Source organism: Paramisgurnus dabryanus, chromosome 20 (assembly GCF_030506205.2).
Source record: "Paramisgurnus dabryanus chromosome 20, PD_genome_1.1, whole genome shotgun sequence".
Taxonomy (NCBI): domain Eukaryota; kingdom Metazoa; phylum Chordata; class Actinopteri; order Cypriniformes; family Cobitidae; genus Paramisgurnus; species Paramisgurnus dabryanus.
The window spans coordinates 10,040,569-10,065,074 of NC_133356.1; the positions used below are offsets into that span (position 1 = coordinate 10,040,569).

At 37.6% G+C, this 24,506-nt stretch overlaps 1 protein-coding gene across 4 annotated transcripts; it reads right to left on the minus strand.

The window, feature by feature from the left end:
• Window positions 1-346: 346 nt before the first annotated feature.
• Window positions 347-21,740, minus strand: frmd6 (FERM domain containing 6). 4 transcript variants are annotated; one of them, XM_065296309.2, is made up of 15 exons: window positions 21,332-21,740; window positions 12,167-12,472; window positions 11,980-12,070; window positions 11,745-11,824; window positions 11,501-11,577; window positions 10,260-10,446; window positions 9,646-9,801; window positions 9,492-9,557; window positions 9,337-9,405; window positions 6,745-6,919; window positions 5,972-6,280; window positions 4,956-5,081; window positions 2,766-2,857; window positions 2,477-2,540; window positions 2,157-2,350 (listed from the first exon to the last, which is right to left on the minus strand). In XM_065296309.2, the coding sequence occupies exons 2-15, from the start codon at window positions 12,263-12,265 to the stop codon at window positions 2,292-2,294; spliced, it is 1,650 nt and encodes a 549-aa protein (XP_065152381.1). In that variant the 5' UTR covers window positions 12,266-12,472; window positions 21,332-21,740; the 3' UTR covers window positions 2,157-2,291. The 4 variants fall into 4 exon arrangements, 3 of the variants coding, with proteins under 3 accessions (XP_065152379.1, XP_065152380.1, XP_065152381.1); XR_010546995.2 differs by having other exon boundaries at window positions 2,307-2,350; window positions 2,477-2,568; XM_065296307.1 differs by lacking the exon at window positions 2,477-2,540 and having other exon boundaries at window positions 347-2,350.
• Between the last annotated feature and the right edge of the window lie 2,766 nt (window positions 21,741-24,506).

A 24,506-nucleotide genomic window follows, 5' to 3' on the forward strand; every position in this document is an offset into this window, starting at 1 on the left:
TCATCTAATTTACTTTGTCACTTTATGATACGCTATATTTTGATAATAATAAAAGTCTTGATTTTATCAAGTGAGCAACGAAGCATACGTCGTCATCATCATCAGGAATATTTTAGTAATATAAATGCATAATTTGTGCAAGAATAAAGATATGCATTCATTCAAGTGGTCCTTCAATTACTATTGTCTTCTAATAATTGCCAATTTATAGGTAAAACCGGAAAACATCCGTCATATTTGGATTGTGTTTATGCATTTCACACTTGCTTTTATCCATTACAATGAATCTGTGATCCCTAATAAAGCAGATTTCTACTTTCAAAGAACTGGAGACAAAACAATCCAGTAGATATACGTACAAATGAAGGTACCTTTTATTGCAAACATTTGAGGACTTTGGCACCTGCAAGGCACAGAATACACTGTAATGTGGGAACAGATTTGTATGGGTCTCCAAACAAACTGGGAAAAATCTCATTTCATTTTCACAAAGGGAATTCCTTTCACAGAAAGGACAAAGTCAAGCTGCAGAAACAAAGGGTAAACAGTACATGGAGTTCATGTATGATTGGCTTTCATCAGAACGAATTCATGTGCCAAAAAATCTGATTCAACTCCAAAAACAATTCCAAGCTTTCCACGAATCATCTAGGTGTAGGAAAATTCAGTTACATAGCACAAAATCTGGATATTGGGGCATTTTGAATTCACTGCCGTGTTTCAAAGGGTGTTTGGGTAAAAGACAGATGAATGAGAAAACAGTTTGTGGGTACTCTATAGCTACTATATTAGTATTCAGCATAAGTCACATGGCACAAAGGCCCACATGCACATGAGCTTTTAAGTGCCGTTCATCCGAAGACCTCCAAACAGCAATCTGGAAAGTAAGAAGCATGTAAATGAATAAAAGGTGGGTTTCATTGTAACACACTCGGATCAGATATGCTTCATTATATTTCGTTTCTACCTTCCTTTGAACCAAAGTCTACACTCTCTCTTTATCATTTATATGGAAGAAATGCATCGTGTAACCCTTACACAAGGTTTCTAATACTGTCTCCCATTAACAGCTTAATACTGACAGGCAACACACCATAAAAACACACAGCAGTTACATGAACCTACATAACAAAGAAATAACCAAGCAACTGCACACATTTGAGTTCCAGTTGGACACAAAAACTGGAAAAGTCTGAACAAAAGTCTATGGAAGACATGAAGTCAAGCTGTTTTACCCCTTGAGCAGCTCCAGTATTGGCTGTGTACAAAAGCCACACTGGCATAAAATCCCATCAGTCGCTCTTCCACCGCATGCAGCGGCACGCCCGACTCTGACCCTCTGATTATGATGCTCGCATGATTCGGTTCCCACAATCCCAAAAAGCTCATTAGGTTTAGTGTTATTCTTGGAGACGAGAGTGGGGTGTTTCCTTGAAGATGAGGGTGGTAAACAGGAGTGCAGAAAATTTAATTCGAGAACCTGCATAGTGTATTCAAGGCACTATGGGTTAGGGCAGCCAGCACCGACACACTTCTGAATCCTTTGGTAAAGCAATTTTAATATTTTGGCATTAAGATGGTGCAGAATTTCTTGCTTGTTCGCGCACACACATTAATGTAGTATTAGGAAGAGTTCAAACTAAATCTAAATACTGTCATTACTCAAATGATTGTGTCATTCGAACGCTGTATGATTTGCTTTCTTTCCAACAACTCTTCTCTATATAATGAATGACCAGGGGCTCAAAAATGGTATGAACCAAATTTTATGGGCATATTTAAGCTGCAGAAGAGACTTAAAACTAAATTTTAAGTCTGTCTGTCAGCCCAAAGCTATCAGATGACTAGCATGCAAATCCACTTCTCATAGGAAACCCACTGGTTTAACAGCTAAATTACATTGAAAATGTATAGTTTTATATTAAGTCTAGAGAAGAAAGAAAATCATACAGATTTTAAACGACATGAGGGTGAATAAATTATGACATAATTTTCAGTGAACTATTCCTTTTGTTTGTCTTCCTCACACCACAAACTCTGGTTCTGCTTCAGTGGTCAGGTGCCCTATGGTCAGATCCTCTCTGTCAAGATCCAGAGAAAAATACTTGCTGGTTCTCTTAATGGGAAATGCGTTCTGGTTATTCCGGATACCGGCACACTGGTCCGCAAGTCCCTGGTACCCACAGCCGACGGTGTCCCCGAGGTCGGGTTCGCAGCCGAACGTATAACTGTGTGCGGTGTCCTGGCAAAGCTCCGCCCACTCTTGACAGTTCCTCTGGAAGAGACGAACATCATCCAGTGATTGGCTGTGTCGATCTGTAGAGTTCTGCCCCTTCCTGCCCATTGCCGTCTAGCGAGACAAAGACAACCAAACTGAATTTAGCACATTTGAAACGAACATGCTGCATTCACTAACATGCTACACTAACTCTCGACTAACCCTAAAATCTCTAAGAGCGGTTAGCTGTGCACTCACATGAATTCACTGATGAGAAACGACAATGCTGTTGGGTGTAGGGTAAGGCTGCCCTAAACAAATACTGTTAAGAGGAAGTGGGGTTACCAGCACTGTTAAAAGAGATTACAGGATTACTGAACAGAAGAATGTAACAGGTCGACGTCGTCCAGCACATCAGTGTTACGCAGCTCTTTAACCTACATTGGTTAAGGCCATGCAAATTAACAGCTGTTGAAAACTATACAAACGTGTGCGTTTGTGTTAAAGGTTTGTGTTTAGGTGCCAGCTGTGTGTGATTGTTTGTCACCTGGGGAAGACATTCGATGCTTTGGCCTCTCATTCTCACAACCGTCTCTGATGAGCTGGATGTGGAAGAACTGACTTCCTTTACCACTAAACCTAAACACAGATAGATAAAAAAAACACATTTTCTAAATCGCATCCAAGTTATAATTACTAACAGAACACAAATATATGACTTCATGCACTTCTCATGTTTGTCTACATATATTTTATCTACATATATCAGTGCATATTTTCTTGGTCTATTAGGAAACTTCAACAAATGTTGCTATGATGATATAGCCTGGGTGCCAGCCGATCTTAGCCCCGCCCACAACATTTTGAGGACGGAAGATCGGTCTGGAGTTTCTCCGTTGAGGAGCTACTATGCTAGATCCAAAGCTGGTCGACCAATCAAATTGTCAGGCCGGGCTTTATGATGGACAGATGATCAACAGTAACAGTAACGTAATCACAAATGTCACCAAAGAGCGCGTGTGTTGAATCTATTTACAACAAAATGTCCGTTCTAAAAGATATCGACAGAGCATTGATTTTAAAAGAGGAACAGAGAAACGCGATCAAGGCATTTGTTATTCAGAAAGATGTTTTTGCCGTCCTTCCTACAGGATTCGGCAAAAGTTGGTCTCACTTATGGAGGACTAAGTTAAAGAAGCAACTGAAATGGGTATGGCGGCGATGCAACTAGTGTGCACGACGAGATGGATATAATTAGCGGTCGTTGCCAGCTTCTTTTCGGAACCCCGGAATCGTGGCTGCTGGATAAGTGGAGGGACATGCTAGGCTCCGATATTTTTCAAGCCAACGTAATGGTTATCGTCGTGGATGAAGTTCACCTAATGTACAAATGGTAAGAGATAGTGAGACTGTATGACTTAGTAAATACTTAATGTTGTGATATAACTGAAATGTTGTAAACACAGTAGGTGTTGATGTACGTTCGCTATGACACTTCACTATCCCATGATGCCCTGGCAGAGGAGTTATCCAACGAAGAAGAAGAGGCATGCAGCTGTTTTCGTGCTGGAATGACATGACGTGATGACAACGTATGTCACTTGATGTAGCAACATGGCGGATGTAGTACGTCCAAATCTCATTCATACTACCAGGATTCATACTATACAGTACCTACTGTTTTATCGGCAAGTAAGTAGGTACTTCATCTTATTCAGTACTATACAGTATGCGGTTTCGGACGCAGCCTTAGTATAATCACAATGTTAGTGTCTTTGTAGCGAAATAACTAGCAGTTCGGTCAGGCTGCAAGAGACGTCATTTCAACATACATCACACACTCCGTTGTTCTGATTGGTCATAAGTCTATCCAATTGAGTGCAGAAGCATTTTTCGGTTGAGACACGCCTCATAATCATAGCCCAATGGAGCGGTATCAGACTCAAATTTTGACTAGAATTGAGTATGACAACGTCAGGCTAATGATGATAAATAGTCAAATTCTCAATAATGATTTAATTTCTGTGCATTCAGGGGGGAAATGTTCTTAAAGGGATAGTTCATCGAAAAATCGAAATTCTGTCATTGTTTCTTGTACCTTCAAGTTGTTACAAACTTGTATACATTCTTTTTTGTCCTGCTGGAAACAATGAAATATATTTTAAAGAATATTTGTAACTAAGAAGATCTGGGGCACCATTGACTTCCATAGTTGGAAAAAATAATATTATGGAAGTTAGGGATGCTTAACGATTTATCGCGAATAATCGTTTTTGTTTACATCATATATGTGTGTGAACTGTGTATAATAACTTTTTATAAATAAATGTACACACATGCATGTATATGTTTTAGAAATGTTTACATGTGTATATACATTTGTATATTTATGTATAATTTATATTATATATAAATATAAATACTTAATATATACATTTTTTTTTCTTAAAATTATACATGAATGTGTTCATATATATATATACATACATATTTATTATACACAGTTTACACACATATGTGATGTAAACAAAAACTTTTATTCTACTAACGATTAAATGCGATTAATTGTTTAGCATCCCTTATGGAAGTAAATGGTGCCCCAGATCGGTTGTATTTCAAAATATCTTCATTTGTATTCATCAGAACAAAAAATATTTACAGGTTTGTAACAACTAAAGGGTGAGGATGAATTTTTTATTTTTTCGGTGAACTATCCCTGTACCATTCATGAACGTACCTGAGCAGCCGTTGTTCTGCGCTGATGTCAGCATTTCTTCTGTGATGTGGATACACAGCTCCTGGTGGAGGTCTAAGTCATCAAGATCTTCACAGCTTTTTGGATCATCGACCAACATCTCGATCTCTAACAACACACAAACATGCACAGAGGCTTAGCACTGACAGCTACTAAAATAATACATGCTAGGGTTGTAAGATTGGGTTGTAAAGGGACACTCCACTTTAAAAAAAAAATATGCTAATTTTCCTGCTCCTCTAGAGTTAAACATTAGATTTTTACCTTTTTGAAATCCGTTCAGCCGATCTCTGGGTCTGGCGCTACCACTTTTAGCATAGCTTAGCATAATCCATTGAATCTGATTAGACCATTAGCATTGCGCTCAAAAATAAACAAAGAGTTTTGATATTTTTCCTATTTAAAACTTGACTCTTTTGTATTTACATCGTGTACCAAGACCGACGGAAAATTAAAAGTTGCAATTTTCTAGGCCGATATGGCTAGGAACTATACTCTCATTCTGGCGTAATAATCAAGGACTTTGCTGCCGTAACATGGCTGCAGGAGGTGCAATGATATTACGCAGTGCCCGAAAATAGTCCTCAGCTATTGAAAGTTACCAAGAGGACTATATTCAGGCACTGTATGTGACCCTGTCTATGAAATCTAGACTAAAGTCTCAATCCAATTATGAGATTTGGAGCATCACTGCATTTAGACTTTTTTCCTCTGACATGGCCTTACTCAGTCAATATTAAAGATATTAAGGTTATCTGTTCAAAGGATGATTCTATGTAGAAAACAGTGAATCACAAAAAATGACTTGGTTTCACAGACAGGGTCACTTTTTTTCAATACTCTGCAGCCCTACATGTACATGTTATTTGTAATTTTGACTGTAGATATATCTACTAATAAGCTTAGGAGTAGACCAGAATACATCAAGTTAGCAACAGGTTACTACTAGAAATAAATGGCACATGCAAGCTTTCTCTGTGTGCATGAATGTGTCTCACCATCTTCATCCAAGCAGTGCTCCTTGCTGCTGCTCTCGATGCCAGACGTGTGCGTGCTGGCGTGGCTGGTGTTGGAGGACGAGTGTGTTCTCAGTGGTCTGTGCGGCGTGTTTGTTGGAGTTCGGAAACTGTCGGTGTCGACGCCCGACGTGCGGGAGCTGCCGTGACTCGTGGTGGAGTGTCGTGAAAAGGGATTGGGACGTGATGTACTGCCTGCGCTGCTCCCGCTGGCCCTTGAACGCTGGTCTAGGTTATCCATGTCGGCCTCCAGACCATAACTGATGTATGACTCCCTATACTGCTTCTTTTCTGAGAACACACAACATAGATGTTTCAAGTTTAGTATGTTTAACTTTATTCTATTGGTCAGAGTGTACTGCGGTCTTGTGGGTAGTGATTCAACATGCGGCAAAGCTTTACAGGTGTCCTAAGTTGAAGTCATGGCTTGAGATCACTTCCTGATCCTGTTTCCTGTCCCTATTCCCTACTGTCCTGTTTAAGGGAAAATATTTGTGTGTAATGACTCCAAAACTGTATAGTTGATCCAATTTCCTACATAACTGTGCTAGTTGTCTGATAATTCTGCAGTCATTATTCCTTAAATATTTACATATTTAACACAATGTTTCTTAATTATTTTAATTTTAGCCATTCAATAAAAATAATTATATAAGAAGTAAGAACATGCATATCTTCTTAAACTGATGTATGTTGTTGACCTCACAACAATGGATGACTGTTCACCTTTTGCAAATACTCTCTTATTTATTTACCTTCATTTTCTTCCAGACGTCGAACCTGTTTCAGCACAGGTTGTAGGTTCATGTACAGTCGATGACTGTTGCTGAGTAACTGTAGAAGATGTCGTGACCTCAAAGGACAGCCGGTGTAATAGATGAGCTTCCTAGCGGATGGCAAGCCATCAGGAAGAATCTCAAACTTCTTGCCCTGGGAAACCAAATGGGTGAATGTTGCGGGTCAGGTGAGGAGCATCTGCATCAATGAGGCATTTTATCCTTCATAATCATTCTGCTCTATGCAGACCTATCGAGCTTTATTTTAAGAATCTTAAGAGGAAATTGTATAGTAAAAGAAGATATTTTGATCATAGATGGTAAGCACAGTTGACAGTACCCATTGACTTTCCATAGTATTTGTTTTTCCTACTATGGAAGGCAATGGGTATCGTCAACTGTGTGGTTACCAGTATTTATCAAAATATCTTCTTTTGTTTTTAAAAGAATAAAGAAATTTATACAGGTTTTAAACATCATGAGGGTGAGGAAATGATGACAGATTTTTCTTTTTTGAGTGTCTATCCCTTTAAGTGCTATATTACACCTATGTAGAACGATACGGTGCTATAGTCATGCTACAGCAGCACCACTTACGGATTGTAAATGTTTATGAAACTTAATGCATGGATAACACTTTATCATAGGGTTCCATTTGCTAACATTGGTAATTACATTGGTTAACATAAATTAAAGGAGTAGTCCACTTTAAACATGGGGTCCATTGACTTTTTATAGTAGGAAAAAAAATACTATGGTAAGTCAATGGGCCCAATCTATAAAGTGGACTACTCCTTTAACAATAAACAATACTTGTACAACATTTATTAATCTAAGTTTATGTTAACTGCAACATTAACTAATACATTTTTAAACAAAGTATCTGTTAACACTAGATTATACACAATAAACTAGCATGAACAAACAATTGACAACCACATATTAAGGGTTTGGTTCCAAAATGCGATAAACGGCATTTAAAAAAAATAGTTACCACCAAAATCAGTATTGTATCTGGTCAGTATAAAAAAAGCAAAAAAAAGTTTTAAAGTTATTTTGTCATCTTTCCTTCCTTTTTTTTTAGTTCATATTAGCTAACGTATTAACAAACTTTAAGATTTTGTAAAGTGCTATGCATGTTTTCTATTATACCAGTGTTTCCCATACATAGGCTCTACTTGGGCGCTGCGCCCAGGTAAATTGCGACCCGCCCAAGTAAAAAAAATCACTTTACGAATTTCCGTATTTCTGAACTCGACTGGATGACCCGTGTTTTGGAGCGCGAGAGAGAGAGCGCGAGAGAGAGAGCGCGAGAGAGAGGTGGGGGTCGGGTGACCGTGAAGATGATGCACGCGTCATAAACTCATCATCCAGCGCGGCAAACTGGATCAACTGCAGCAGCACATACGGAGCAGCCAGGGAACACACTGCGACCAAAATGGTCGCATATGCTTATGTGCATATGTGTTTATAGCATCTAAGTTGGCTTCATTTTGCGTGCAAGCACGTTGTGTCTCTCCGGTTGAGTGTCCGTTCACTTGCTCTCTGTTTCTCAATGAATTGGGCGCGACGCGAAGCAACCTCAGTGTCACATTGTATCCTTTCATGTTTCTGAACTTGAGCAGAGTTTTACCATTAGAGGTCTTTCTTCACTGAGGACGCGGGACCCGTACGGTTCCGGGTTTATATTTTAAATGGTCAGATGGGTCCGGGTCGGTCCTAGTTCATTACTTCGGGTCCCAAGTCTGATTAATATTGTGTGTAAAACCCGAGTCGATCGGAGAACGGCCGTGAGCGCTACCGTGCTAAAGCTCGAGTGCTGTTTTAGCGTGCCTCCGGTTTCTATGGCGATAGCAACTGGCTCTTGTCACGACCACGCGCCGCTTCATTTTCTTTATCCCATTTTTTAATAGTCTTACTATTAATAGACAATATCTTTACTAAAATCTAAACAGTTTGCACAGAGATTGTAGCAAAAAGCAGTGCTAATACTGAATGAGCAAAGCTCTAGCTGACTCAGGATATAAAAAACGCAAAGCTGTAATGTAAAGTCTGTCATCGGGACAGCACAGCAAGTAGACTTTTAAATCTGAAATAATTAGTGGATTAAGCTTTTTTTAATCGGCAAAAGAGAAATAGAAAGCAGTAAAAGTGCCTATCTTATAGAAGTTATTACCATTATAACATCAGTCACATTTATAATCTATAGACCTGCACTGTCTATATAGGCTATAGTATACATAGTATTGTATATAATTGAGTTTGATAAAAGGGGTCATCAAATTGCTTCATATATCAGTGCAAAAACATCAAGTTTTTTCGTGGTGCTTTGACAAACAGTGTCAGCTTTGTTTATGGCAAAAAAAGTTTGGGGTGGTTAGATTAATGAACTATAATGTGAAATTAATATGAATGTTTTATAAATCAAAGTATTGTGTTGTGTCACACATTATTAGTTCTTTGTTACATGTATAGTAGACCATTTTTTGTCGGTGGATAATAATGATTGCCCTTTTCACCAGCTACCACCACAAGTAAATTTCAGATCTGTGGGAAACACTGTATACTGACCACAAACACCAGTTTTCCCACGTTGGTCCAGGGAAAATCATACAAGAGTTGCCTGACAGTTCCCACATTCTGAACAACAAACAGAAATGATTACATCAAAGAAATTCAAGATGACACACTAATAAAGCTTTATAGTGGTGTTTGAAAAAACATACCTGAAAAACCTGAATCCCGCGTAAGGTGAGTCCCAGAGTTAAAGAGGCTTCCAGTTCTTTCTTATCCTGACCAAAACAATAATTCAAACAATGCTCAAATTCTAAATGCTCACGCACACACAAGCAAGCAATACAAGAAGAGTCCTTCACTGACCTTGTAAAGACGATAGTAATGAACAGCCACGTCATCCAGGAGCGCTGCTTCCTTAATGTACTTCAGCTGGGCTTCAGATGCAGTGAGAGCGAATTGCTCTTTGTGCATGTTTGGAATGTGACGGAGAATATAGTCACAACCTCTTTTCGCAATAACCTAAAACAAAAAGATGAAGACAAAAAGTACTTACAATATGTATAATAAAATATACTGTGAATATATGCTGATTATTGTTATTATTCAAAGCATTGCATTGATCCAAAGTTGGTTTTATAATAATCCTATTTATGACTGTATCTTAAAATAAAACTGCAGAAGATAAGTTGTATGTATCCCATATGTATCCAGATGACAGCACAGCTCTGGATGCCTGTAGCTAATGTACCCAGATTTTCTATTAGACCTCTTAACTATTTTTAAACTCAATTCACAAAGTGCATTGATGTGAAGTTTCTTTTCGGCAAAGAGCCTGTTCTGTGTTGCTGAAGTATTCTGGGGCGGCACACTGCGCCCCATAAACCTCACACGCAGAGGGCGAATGCACACGTTTTACGGGCCTAATCAGAACAATGATTCGTCAGAGAGCTTTAATGGGTGATGCTGTGCAGACTTACCCAGGAGGGAAAATAAGCTTCTGGCTGGAAATAGGCACCAAAGTGTTTGTTACGTTTGAAGTTTCCCAGGTCAGCCTGCAGAGCGAATGCAGCAAGCAGGAAATAAGCCTCCTCTCTCTGAATACACTGAGACTGCACGACCTGCTTCCTCAAGTGCCAATAGTAATAATAACGTGCCACGCGATCACTAAAACAAAAGGAAATAGAAGAGCAGACAAAGAAAAAGATTGTCAGTCATTTTTTGACACCTTTGTTCAGTGCATTAGCATGTATTTATTAAATGTGACCCTGGACCACAAAAACAGTCAGGGGTCTCCAACCTTTTTGTGAGCAAGGGCTACCACAATGGATAAAACAATCTGAAGGGCTACATTTTTATATAGTCTACTCAAAAACTTTTTTGTTTTACTTGTTGATTTTATTTTACTTGTTTATATGTCTCATTATTGTTTAAAATGATAACATACATAAAAGAAGCCAAGCTAATATAAAAAATATGTAATAAAAAATATTACAATTGAGTTGAATAAATAAGCTTTTCATTGATGTATGGTTTGTTAAGATATTACTATATTTAGCCGAGATACATACAACTATATTGAAATCTTGAATCTAAGACTGCAGAATAATCTAAATATATTGATAAAATAAAGTTATCCAAATGAAGTCCTTAGCAACACATACACCTAAAGGATTATTAGGAACACCATACTAATACCGTGTTTGACCCCCTTTCACCTTCAGAATTGCCTTAATTCTACGTGGCATTGATTCAACAAGGTGCTGAAAGCATTCTTTAGAAATATTGGCCCATATTGATAGGACAGCATCTTGCAGTTGATGGAGATTTGTGGGATGCACATCCAGGGCACAAAACTCCTGTTCCACCACATCCCAAAGATGCTCTATGGGGTTGAGATCTGGTGACTGTTGGGACCATTTTAGTACAGTGAACTCATTGTCATGTTCAAGAAACCAATTTGAAATGATTTGCGCTTTATGACATTGTGCATTATCCTGCTGGAAGTAGGACGTGGTCAGAAACAATGATCAGGTAGGCCGTGGCATTTAAATGATGCCCAATTAGCACTAAGGGGCCTAAAGTGTGCCAAGAAAACAGCCCCCACACCATTACACCATTGCATTAATGAGAAATTGAACAGGTGTTCCTAATAATCTTTTAGGTGAGTAAAACATAGAAACCAGTGTGCATGTGACAAATAAAAAAATAGAAATTTCACCTGATAAGTCTTCCGTTTTCCACATAATACTGTGCTCTAAAGTGAACTATCATCGGAGGTCCAAACTGATCAATTCCCTACAATTGAAATACATACTTGGTAAGTATTCACTCAACATGTGCAACATAAAAGTAATGAGGGTCCCCAAAATCTGGCCAATTGTGTTCCCAATTGTGTTGAATGGACCCCGCATGGAAAATCATGTTGAATAAATGTGTAAATGTAAATGGTCTGTGTGTCATACCTTGCTGGCCTCTCGTTTCCATTCTTTTGGACAATATTTAGACAGTTTTTGTCCCAGTTCCATGTATATGTGTTCATTGTCTAGGAGAAAATGCACAGTTAAAACACATTTGACATCGTCAGATTTTAACAAAGCAGATCATAAACCTAAATACAATAACAGAGAGCCATGTAAAGTATTTTATGTTGTCATATTATGAGGCTATTTAAGTTGATTTATACAGTAAGTGTCTTACTCTGAATAACACTGAGTCCGAACAGGTGACAGTCCTTTAACCTGAGCAGATCACATATCTGCACCAACAACTCTTGACATAAAGTCTTAACCTGAGAGAAGACAGAGAGAAAACTGTAAAAAAAAAAAAAAGAAGAGAAGCAGTGTGTTTGTGTGAGATTGTGTCTGGGTGTAACAGTAGTACTCACACTGACAATTACATTGAGTGTTTCATCATTGGGGAGGAACACACACACACACCGACGGTCCTGCATCGTCTTGTTATTGTGGAACGTCAGTTTGCTCATGTTTGAGAGGCTGCAGCCTGCAGATTTCTGCCCCTCGCTGGAGCTCCGCTCCTGAGCACCTCCCACTTATGATGGGATTAGATAACTCTTAGACACACATATAAACACGCACACAATTTTACTCTTTGACAAGAGAAACTCCAGCTCATCCACATCCGTTTCGAAGATACAGTTTCTTCAAACACACAGGAGTCCCAGTGCCAGGCTCTGAAAAAGACAGAAAGACAAATAAATATACTACACAATGATTAACAGACCGAAAAATTATAACAGTGAAATGCATTTGTTAAATGCTGCATAAAAGAAGCAAGAAATGTGTTTGATGGTTTGACAAGAACATGTGTTAACATTTGCATAATAGATGGCTTTTGAAGGAAATACAAGAGAAATGCGTAAGCAACATTAGATTTATTGTCCCCAGAAAAAGACAGCTACAAGACAAGGGGGCATTCAGGGACTCAAAAACAGTTGTATTTGATAGTGGTTATTCAAGCAATAAGGTATAAGAGGCTATTATATGTTCTGTATATAGTCACAGCTGAAGGACACTGTTCACAATATAATGCCACCTTGGGTGTTTTTGATTGGATAGAACTATTACAATAAAATATAATACAATATTAAGCACATAAAAACATTGTATGCCATCCTTCCATCAGAAGATGCAGTAAAAGAATGCTGTTATGCAACAAAAACAGAGATCATCTAAGGGTGCTGCACAGTGAAATAATTAACAAACCACAGGGGATGACCACAACTATCAGTTAAGACCACAACTATTTGTTTCTTAATTTTGGTTATATAACATCTCGCGTGTTTACATTTTGTCCCCCAAATGTAATTTTGTGTCATAATTTAAATCATTGATATCAGATATTGAAATCATAGAAATCTGCTTGCACAGACAAGCAAGACATAGTTGTATAAGATCTGAAACATTGGATACATTTCTCTCTGTCTGTACTCTGTATCACTGTTTGAGTCAGAAAAAGAAAACAATAAAGCAAGTGTTACAAAAAAAAAACTTGCCTTTCCTGTCATAAAGAGGGAATCCTGCACAAATGATAATTATTATGCCAAACATTCCAATACAGCAAAAATAATAATGGTGATTTAAACAAGCTTATTAACAAAAACACTTATTACCATTGTTTGGACAACCAGTACAGACTACGCAATTGACTTATCTTTGAGAGTGACATGAACTTTATTTAGGTACCAGAATATCAGAGAATATAACATCAATTTCGGTACCAAAGCAACACACAAAAACATGCTAACAAGTTAAATCTCTATATAAAATAATAATATAAAAGTATAGCTATTCTGTATTTAATTCAAGTGTAAAATGTATTTGTTGCTAAAAGGTTTCAGCGGCTGTTGACTGTGTGTGTTTTCTGGGGTCTTTTATGCTGATCATCCTCAGTCTGCTGCTTTAAGCATTAAAGGGATAGTTCGGCCAAAAATGATATTAAACCCATGATTTACTCACCCCCAAGCTGTCCGAGTTGCATATGTCCATCGTTTTTCAGACAAACACATTTTTGGATATTTTAGAAAATGTTTTAGATCTTTCAGTTGATTAAATGTAATGTTACAGGGTCCACGACCTTCAAGTCCAAAAAAAGTGCGTCCATCCTTCACTAATTAAATCCAAACGGCTTCAGGATGATAAACAAAGGTCTTCTGAGGGTAATCCATGTGGTGTTGTTGTAGAAATATCCATATTTAAAACTTTATTAATGTAAATAAATACCTTCCGGTAGCGCTGCCATCTTAGTCGCGTCCGCATTCAGGATGAGAGCTTACGCAGCCTACGGAGGCTACTCTGCTGCTGCTCTGTGCCCCCGCCCTCCGAATTTGTCATACGTCACTAAGAAAAGTGCATCACTACGCTAATACTCTCTCCTGAATACAGAGGAGTCTAAGATGGCGGCGCTACCGGAAGGTATTTATTTACCGGAAGGTTTTGTGCGTACGTAGACTTTTAGTAAGGATTTTAGTTTAATAAATAAGACCCCAGATGACTGGCACCAGCTGAATTAGCATTTTTAAAACAACAAAACCGCGCTACTATATTATTTAGAAAAGACTACATAGATTAACGTACCTGTATATTATAATAAACTGATGTGTCAAATGGGACATGGCAATCAGCATTTTGCCGATTGGCATGCGTGACCACTTTTTAAACAATTTATCAATCTAGTTGAAATTTTTTACTTTAGCGGGAGGTGCAATGCAATTGAGAATATCATATGTGTAAGCAATGCAAAATGACATCAATTTGCGTCCTTGCATTGACTATTCCATTGGATAATACGGCCCGGTATGGCTCTGTACTGCTCAATTTTGGGGGATTTTCCATTTTGTATAGTACCTTGTACAGGGTTCCCACACCTTAGTAAACTTCAAATTTAAGGACCTTTCAAGGACTCTTCAGGTCCAATTCAAATTCAAGGACTAAATGTGGGGACTCATTTCAAATGAGAGCAAGGTTACATCAACCTTTTAAATACATTGGTTTAAATACAGTTCCGTTTCGATGTGTATATCAAATTTAACCAATGGTGAGGCTTTACCACAAAGACAGGGTGATGCGGGAGCTAGGAAGCATATCTGAAATATTTTCAAAGACGGTGTTACAGGGAAGCAGGAAGTATGGCAAGGCAGACGCAGTGTCTCGTTCCCTTCTCAGGGAACAACAGTTACATACTAACCCGAGACGTTTTCATGTGTCAAACACAACTATGCAAAAAAGCATTTTGGTATGAATCAACATTCGCATACAGAAGATATAAGCATTTAAAGCGAACAGTTTAGCACGTGTGCTTAAAAAGTCTAGAATTTTATGATATTATCTTACACCACACTTTTTTAGAAAACTTCTTGCATAAAATAGATTCAAGCACTTTCAATGACCTGTATCTATGTATATAAATATTTTTAAAAACTTCCCAGGGCCTTGAATTGTTTTCTCCCAGATTCAGAAACTTTCAAGGAATTCAAGAACCCGTGGGAACCCTGCTTATACTTTTTTTAGTACCACCTTGGTTGAGGTTCCAAGTGAGCCATACTGATGCGAAAATGTGACACTGCAGATCACTGATTGGTCAGAGAAAATCTGCTGACTTTCTTCGGGCAACAAGTAATGTTGTCAGCTGCGCTTTGTTTTACAAGTTTCCAAACTCCCTTTTAGTGGCAAAAAAATTTTAACATGCCGAAAATCAAAACAACATTCCATCGATAAGCTCAGTTGGTCCCGTGTTAAGCATTTGTTTGTATTGCATTTATGATGATGTCACAGCAGTAGTGGCGGCACATGTAACCATAAGGGGTCGTTCACACCAAACACATTTATGGCAGTTGCAGGCACCTTTTTTGAATGATTTCCATTTGCGCTGTTTATGCACGCCGAACGCCTAGAGTTTTTGCCGCCTGCTGCAGCACATGTTTTTGAAAGAACGCTGAGAGGGGAAAAGCGTCATTCACGCTTTCCATTGTCCAATCAAATTAGGCGAGAGGCAAGCCGTGTCATACCAAGAAGAGAAGTCAAGCCGTGTCATACCACATAATGAAAAAGCGACTTTTGTATGCCATTTCACCTAAATAGTTTAAGGGGCGGTTCACATTTTGCATCTAAAACAGTGGGGAAAACTTGACTGGGACGCTTTCCTCCTTTCCATCGCGGCATTATGAAAAGAGTATTTTCAACTCTCTATTTGAGTGTCTACATTCAAAATAAGGTAGTTGCGTGCGTAAAAGACACGAAATGTGAACTGCCCCTAATTCGTTTTTGGTGTGAACGCACCACTAGAGTAAGGGCAGCAGTTCAATCAGTACTTTAGAAATCATCTCCTGTAATGGTTTAATGTGCAGTCTAACAAACCATAAACTATACAAATAATAATAAAAAGAAAGCACATTTTGGACAAACAAAGCAGATATCATGTAAAATGGAGTATAACGACAAATCAGTTTGAGAGAGAAATCGAGAAGGAAATTTTGCAGCAGTCAGGAGATTTCCACCCAACATCTGCTTCTCATTTAAACAATGAAGGTCTTTGATACTTTCACACACACACACACATGCACTACACATGCATAACATTAATACATTAGATGACAATGACATCTTGGCTTTCATGTTTCGGTTTGTAGTTAATTAGGGATAGACATGTAAAGTTTTTTAGTTTTTATGAAAACTATGCATTAGACCGTTAAAGGAAAACGGGCAATCAGCTCAAAGGGGCTGTTTTAAATCATTTAAATCTATGACATGATATTTTGAGGCCATTATAGGGGCTAGCAGGATGGAACCAGCGCAGAGGAGATGGTTGCATGACTTGTTTGTATGACGTTATGTGTGACATTCCTTTGTTGGAAAAATTGTGAAACTTCCTGAATTATTTATCGAGACAAAAGTCATCCATATACATACACAGCCGGAGACTGTTATAATTTATACAGTATTAAAGTCTATGTGACAGCTGTCAACATCTTGCCTTCAGGGATCAAATCTTACCGTATCTTAGTTGAAGTGCTGGGGTTTAGTTTTTACTGCCTTACAACAAGTTTCAATGTCCTTTTACCTCCCAAGCTGAAACATCTGGAAACCTACGCAGACAACTAAAGCAGCCAGAAATGTAGAACGAGTGGAGAGATTTATCCATAGTTTAAGAGAAGAAAACAAGTAACAGTGAAGAACGAGAGGTAAGGAAATGCCACTGATAGGTGGAAACTGCATGCCCAAACATGCTCAGATACTGCTGGTTTCCAGTTATTTAATGTGCTTGTGAGGCTTCACATGGACTGAAGTCTTTCATGTAGCTGTACAGTGAGCCGTTCTGAATTCTGATCCTCTGAAAGCATCTTTACACCTGTTATTAAAATCTATATAATCCACAACCTTGAGGTTCCACCTGCTGGGACGTACTTAACACATCTAAACAATAATGCGAGTTTAGATCCCTCATCTATAATGTCAATCTTTATCCTAAATTATATTCCTGCTAAGTTAGTCTCCACAAAGTACTGTACAACCTTTATGATCAACATTGTTTTTAATACATTACCACGACGTTCAAGCACATTATTTACACAAACTAAAAAGAGGCTTTTTATATTCTCCCTTTGTCTATTCAATATGGCTGTCAGGCAATGTGTTGAGAAAACATGCGAACACAAAGACAACTAAAACATGGGTAAAATGATAAGGTAACACACGGAACTGCAAGCTGGGTTATTTTCAACCCATTGTTAGGTCCAAATCCATTGGGATATAAATTAGCCTATGCTGGGTTGTGTTAACAAATGGCTGTGTCAAATATAACATTTTCTAGGTTAATTGGAATTTAACCCAACAGTTGGGTTTGTCACTTTTTGACCCAACGCTGGGTTGAAAATAACCCAACATTTTAAGAATGCATGGACAACATTGTAACCAAGTATAAGTTTACTACATATTAAAGTGAGCCATGAAACTGATCCATCTAACCTACCACTCCTGCTGTCACTGAGACACGGTTTCTTTTAAATGTTAAAGAGCAACACCAAAACATATGTCGGGTTAGAGATACTGTTTTTTCAATCCCATGGTAGTCCACAACAACCCATAGATATGTACACGAAATGTTGCCTTGGCTACGGCAGTTCATTGGACCGAATGCGTCAAATAGAGCTGCCATCTTGAAACAGGGTAGCCCTGCATCAGCGTCATTGTAAGCAATGGTGTAACGAAAATGAAATAACAATAAATCGTCATGAATGCGATTTTCTTGGTTTTCTTTTGGTTCGTTTTAACAGTCGGAAATGTATTTAGCATTGAGTCCAGAAAAAAAATTTATTTTTAGTTTTGATATTATGAAAATCTACTTTTTCTAAATATATAATGCATACTAGGCCGAACATCCATATGCAGCACAAAAGTCCGGCATCACCCATGAATTCGAAGTACAGGCGGAGATAGCAGCTTTACCTAGCTACTTCCAATGACAAGACCCCTGTTCCAAGATGGCGGCGGTTTTGACGCATGCTTAGAACCCCAAGGCAACATCTAGTGTATATGTCTATGACAAGAACCAAGATCAGTTTACACTCACACAGGTTTATAGAGACTTCATGGTTCAAAATCAAACTGTACATCAAACACATTTTATGTATTTAGCTGCCCAGTTAAGTCCCACTGGAGCAATACCTTGGGTTTATTAGAAAAGGTTCAGTATCTTGCTCATGGGCACTTTTTAAGGCCGAAGTACGTTCCACTTTGTGAGGGTCCACGTACTAGAGGTCGACTGATAGTGGATTTTACCGATACAGATAACGAAGTTGGTTCCTGCTTGCCGATAACTAGCAACAGACGCACTCGGAAAAACTATCTGCATTAGGTATGCATAACAATTAATCGCGATTAATCTATAGCAGAATAAAAGTTTTTGTTTACATCATATATGTGTGTAAACTGTGTATAATAACTTTGTAGAGATAAATGAACACACATGCATGTATTTATTTAAGAAATGTTTACGTGTATATACATTTGTATAATTAATATTATATACAAATATAAATACTTAATATATAAATATATATTTTTCTTAAAATTATACATGCATGTGTGCATATGTATATATACATAATTATTATACACAGTTCACACACATATATGATGTAAACAAAAACCTTTATTCTGCTATAGATTAATTGCGATTAATTGTTATGGATTCCTAATCTGCATGGATTTTTTGCCGATACCCTATTTTTTACACCATTGAACTATCGGTGCCACTTAATCGGCAAAACCGAAAAATCGGTCTACCTCTACCGCATACAGTGTACATGAAGACATTTTCGTCATAATAATAGATTCTTGAAACACCGCGTAAATTGTACGCTTACGTCATACATGCGCCTACAGAAGAATGTATGTATTATGTAGCATTTTGTCGCAATGTGCATGCGTCAAACTTCCGTGTACACATATGAGTCAAATCAACTATACTTTGCAAGGCTGTGCATTCGACCTTGCACATTCGTTTGCGTACACATAAAAAAAACTGACTATACACCAGTCTTTAGGATCCAGATTTAACCTCTCTGACCTGACACCTTGGATCCTTAATCATTAAGCGCTCATAAAGTTTCTCATAAAGAGACACTTCAATGTCAAAGTAAAGTAATGTTCCTTTTTTCTCCTCACCACACAGCTTTCACACACAGTTAGCCCAGAAATGGGAAAAAATCTTTAGCCTCTCGGGAAAATCATTTTTGAGCATCTATTCTAGTTGCCCTTAAGGCAACCAAGCTTTTACAAACAACACACCCACAAACACACACAAATGAAGGGCAGCTCAGTAAAGAAAACATCCTGAGGTTAAAAAAAAGAAAGGAAACAAAGCAGAGCACAAAATGCTTCCTGGCACCACAAACAATAACACAAACACACAGACACCAAGCAAATTTAACATTATCCAATGCAGATCTACACCTCATTCGTCACCTCAGGAGAGAGAACAATATTACACAACAATAATAACACTGACACAGGATGTGACTACAGACAGACTCAGACTGCAGCCTGCATCTAAATAAACACTAGACGTCTATTCTGAGCAAACTCATCGTTGTATTTCTCTACATATAATACCTAGGGGCTATGTAAAGGGGGATAAACATTCTGACACCTAAATTTTAATCTTTCAAACCCTAACAAAAAAAATCAACGTAATAGTAGGCAGGACAAACGTGTGACCCTCACACAGGTTAGTATAGAGTTCCACTGCGCTAATATTAAACCCGCCCTGACCGCGAAAAGGAAATACTGAACATTCCTGAATCTAGAAGGGGACAGAAAGAGAGAGACAGACAAACAGAGAGAAAGAGAGAGAGAATAATAATGAATCTTTTCCGATTCGTGTTATACTCTGATTAAGATGAGGCACATGTTCTGTTGAGACTGAAATAACTTCCTTTGTAATAGGAGGGTCCGAGAGACCCTTATGCTGTAAATGTACAAATTAAAAATAATTGTTTCATTTTTATTTTACATTTTTAAGTATGTTACACTGACTTAATTACACCCATAATTTTCATCCTTTTATCGCCCGCCTGTTTAACCACAAAACAAGCGTACGCTGCTTCTGTTCTGGGTCACTTTGATCTCAGGAAGAACACAATAACAGAACAATACACCAATGACAACTTCAAAAAGACAAGCAGGAGTGCTTTAAAACCAAATTTGATTTGCTCACATTTCATAACTGGAGAATCAACCACAAATACATTTATCAATTTCATAGTGGACCTTCTAAACATTGCATGCTGAAATGTTTTGGCAACCATTATGGTTAAAAATGTCATCTGGTTGTTTTGAAACCCAGCCAGTGTGTCTCCTTACTGCAGATGGACAGACCCCATATAACCCTAGGGTTATGTAGGCCATTGAGCTTACTAGGTGCTATACCACCAACCAAAGTACCAACACATTACTCCAAAAATAGCAAGTGAATGTAGTAATGTGACAATAAAAGTAGATTTATGACTTAAAACGATTTATTTAAGAACTAAAGCACACACGCCTTATATTATTAGATTACCATGGTAACCATAAGTTTCACCTAGGACACCATGTGGATACAGTATAGTTGTTGTGTCTTTAAAATAAAAATGAATATGGAATCTTCTGAAAACAGTTTTGGACATTTCAAACATCCTTCTGTTATTATTATTATTTACTTTGTGTGATGAAAGTGTTGTGTAATAACAAGTTACCACAGTATTATGATAGTAACGTTACCTGTATTAACTCAAGTAACGTTAAGCATTTTGGTGTACACTGTGGTAGATTTTTGCAACTCTGCGGAATACAAACCAGTCCTGTGATTTTGTGAATAAGCTCCATCCTCTCTTTTACCCGTTTGTGCTTGTGTGTGTGTGCGCGCGCGCGTGTTTTTGCGGGCCGGCGATGCCACGTAGAATAAGTTATTTGAGAAATGCAAGGAGACCAAACTCTCTCTAAACCCTGGGCATGTATTGATGAAATAATATAGTTATAATGATAAAACTCACCTTCTTGGTGACGATAACTCCTCGTATTCGTGGAATATTCCCAAACACACCTTCCATGTAACTGAATATTTTTCCGTGCTCGCCAATCTAGCACATAATCCCGAGCTGCGAACTCAACCCCATCGGGCTCCCCAAAACTCACAAACCACTATACTTGTGGAGGGAATTTCCCAACCTTGTGTAGGAGGGGTGACGAACAGCAGAGGAATGGGTCCGGAAAGGCGTCTGCTAAACTGTATCGCTTTCCCTCAAATTTTAAACGCAACGGAGCGACTGTGCTATATTTGCCCCGTCGATGTGTTTACAGTTAACCAAGCGTGTGAGAAAGCCCACCCCTCTGAAGCAGACGTTGGTAGCGTCCACGGCTGCCCGACATGCCTTTACCTCAGCCTGCAGGAGAAATGACGAATCCCAGTATAACTGCATGGACATAGCTTATGAATATTGATTAGTTCAGGCAGACGTTGCTTGGTAACCTTCAGTCACGTGGTTTAATTGATATTCATGAGCCAAGCCTTTTCCATGGTGGGATTCGCCAGCTGAGTTGTTCGTAATGCTTTTAGCCAATCAGATAGACCTATTTGGTGAACGTCATGATGCGTAATTAATATTCACAAGCCAAGCCTTCTTCATAGTACAAACTTGCGCTTTGCGCAAACAGCGGAAATTGGGAATGCAATTGCCAAATCATAAGCGCGCATAGTGTTCCGATGCCCATTGAATGATTCACTTATTACTGTATGTTTGTCATCCTGCATTTATTTTTCCACAATTTTGTCATCATTTCATCATTTATGTCTCTCAGGCACATAAAATGGATTTGATGGCTTTTGTTTTGGCCATAGTACTAGTTTTGACGATTGGTGTTTTGAGCATAGGGCTAGTCAAGTGTTCAGGTTAGGATTGCAGTGTTAATTATTTACGTTAGAGTTAATATACACCTCGCTTGGTGAGAGTGGAGATGGAGAAACTAAAAAAAGACCAAATGGAGATGGTTTCAGGTCATGACCGTATGTGAGATTCACAACAGTGTGAGAATACACAAACTCCCTGCTGAAGTCTGTTTTTGTTCTCATCCTGTGTACAACATGTTATGAGATTCCTCTCAGGTGTGGCTAATGTCAGTGGTTCAACTTTTTCGCCCCAGCTTCTGCCCTTTGTGCCCCCCCCCCAAATAAATTTATGACATAAAACATTCTAAAACATCAAATCTGAATTAAACAAAACTTATTAAAATAAACAATATAGTGCTGTTGGTTAGTCTACTTATTTTTCTGAGGTTTAACTACACAGAATTCATAAATTAATGTATTTTATAAATATCATAAAACTGGGGCCCCCCTGGCACAATCTCGGGGCCCCCAGTTTGAGAACCACTGTTTTAGGTTAAAGAACATCTGGTGATGCATAATTAATGTTAGTGGACGGTGCATTAATTCCCCCCCAATTAAAATTTCATACAAATTTGTTTTAAAATGTAACATTTTATTTAGACAAAACATATTAAAGTATACAAATTAGTGCTGTTGGTTAGGTGCCTTAATTTTTTTAGGTTTAATACACAGAATTTATGATTTGAATTAATGATGTTATAAAAGGCCCCCAGTTTGAGAACCACTGAGTTACAGGGTTTACCAGCTTTACATGTTAGGAGGATCATACAAATATTATAAAGCTATTTTGTTGTGTTGTCTCTTATTGCATGTGTCTTTGTTTTCTCATAATTTTTATGAGAGTCTGTCTGGTATGCTGGTAAACACAAGGTTCATAAGTTTTTCAGGTAGGCTATACTGAGTCCATGTGGGAAAATGGGAGTGATGTTGTTGTTTGTGCTGCAGAGGAAAACCAGAGAAGATTTAAGTAAATATTTGATCTTGTTTGGGTTTCTGTGTGCAGTCCATAGTCCAGAGTCACGGCAAAAGAATAAAAGCTTCATATTCAGTTTCAGTGAAGACAAAGCGTACAGTAGTCACACACATGTGAAGGTCAAAGACACAAAACAATGAGTGCTTGGTTTTGGTCATTTCTGTTTACATGGGTAGCCTATACTATCAATCCAAATTAATTTGCTACTAGTCTTAAAATGTTTTGTTTAGCCTTATGTTGCCCATAACCTGCTTAGACAAATGCCTATCAATTGTAGATGCCTATCAACTGTCTAAAGCCCAAGATTAAAATCGTGTGTGTACAGTACGCGTGACCTGAATTCCTGTGTGTTTGTGTCATCACTGATGAGCTGGATTAAACCAAGTTTCTCATTTTTCATTGACTTGTATGCATGTGTATATATGTACAGAATCTATTTAACAATCCATTGAGAACAAATTTGTCCCTGAAAGTTAAACCTGATATTTTTTATTTAGGATTTTTTTCTCATTAAGATCTCTGTCTAATATTGCAACTAATCCTTTAAATAATTGTTAAAATGCAAAGTCTTCTTTAATCATTAGCATCAGGGAGGTTTTTGCAAATTTGTCCCATACAGCAAAAAAATCTTTGGCCAAAAATGTGTTTTAAATATATGTTAAATACATTTTGCAGAAAGTAAATCTAAATTAAATATATTTCTTAATTTGACAAAATGTTTAATTTTAACCTTCATATATCAACAAATATTTCAAAATGTATTTCAGGGCAACAAAATACATTTCTAATTTTACAACCCATAAGGAAAAAATATTTTTTTCCATGCCAAAATATAGAAGTTTATATTTCTATTTATACTTTTATCCTTTTCAAACCCTTTTTCAAACCTTTTATGTTTATAGGTTTGTAACATAAACAAATTTTTCTTCCAGTGTGATGTGAATATAAATGCTTTAAAATATATTTATTTTTTAATATATTTCAAAATATAAAAAAAATGGCCAAAAAATATATTGGTGAAAAAGAAAGTTTTGTAAACATATTTCTAATATTCTGGCAATTTTTTATATTTTGAAACATATTTAAAATTATATTTAAAAAAATACTTTTTTTTGCTGTATGGGCTAATTCACACATATCACATAATATTAATAATACTGCTATTTTGCAAAATGTTTATTTTGAGCAAAGCAAGGAATCAAAATCCATACTTTTTAAAAGCTTTTATACATTTTGCAGACACTTTTACCTAAAGTGACTTACGTTCATTCAAGCTACACATTTGTTTATCAGTATATGTGTTCCCTAT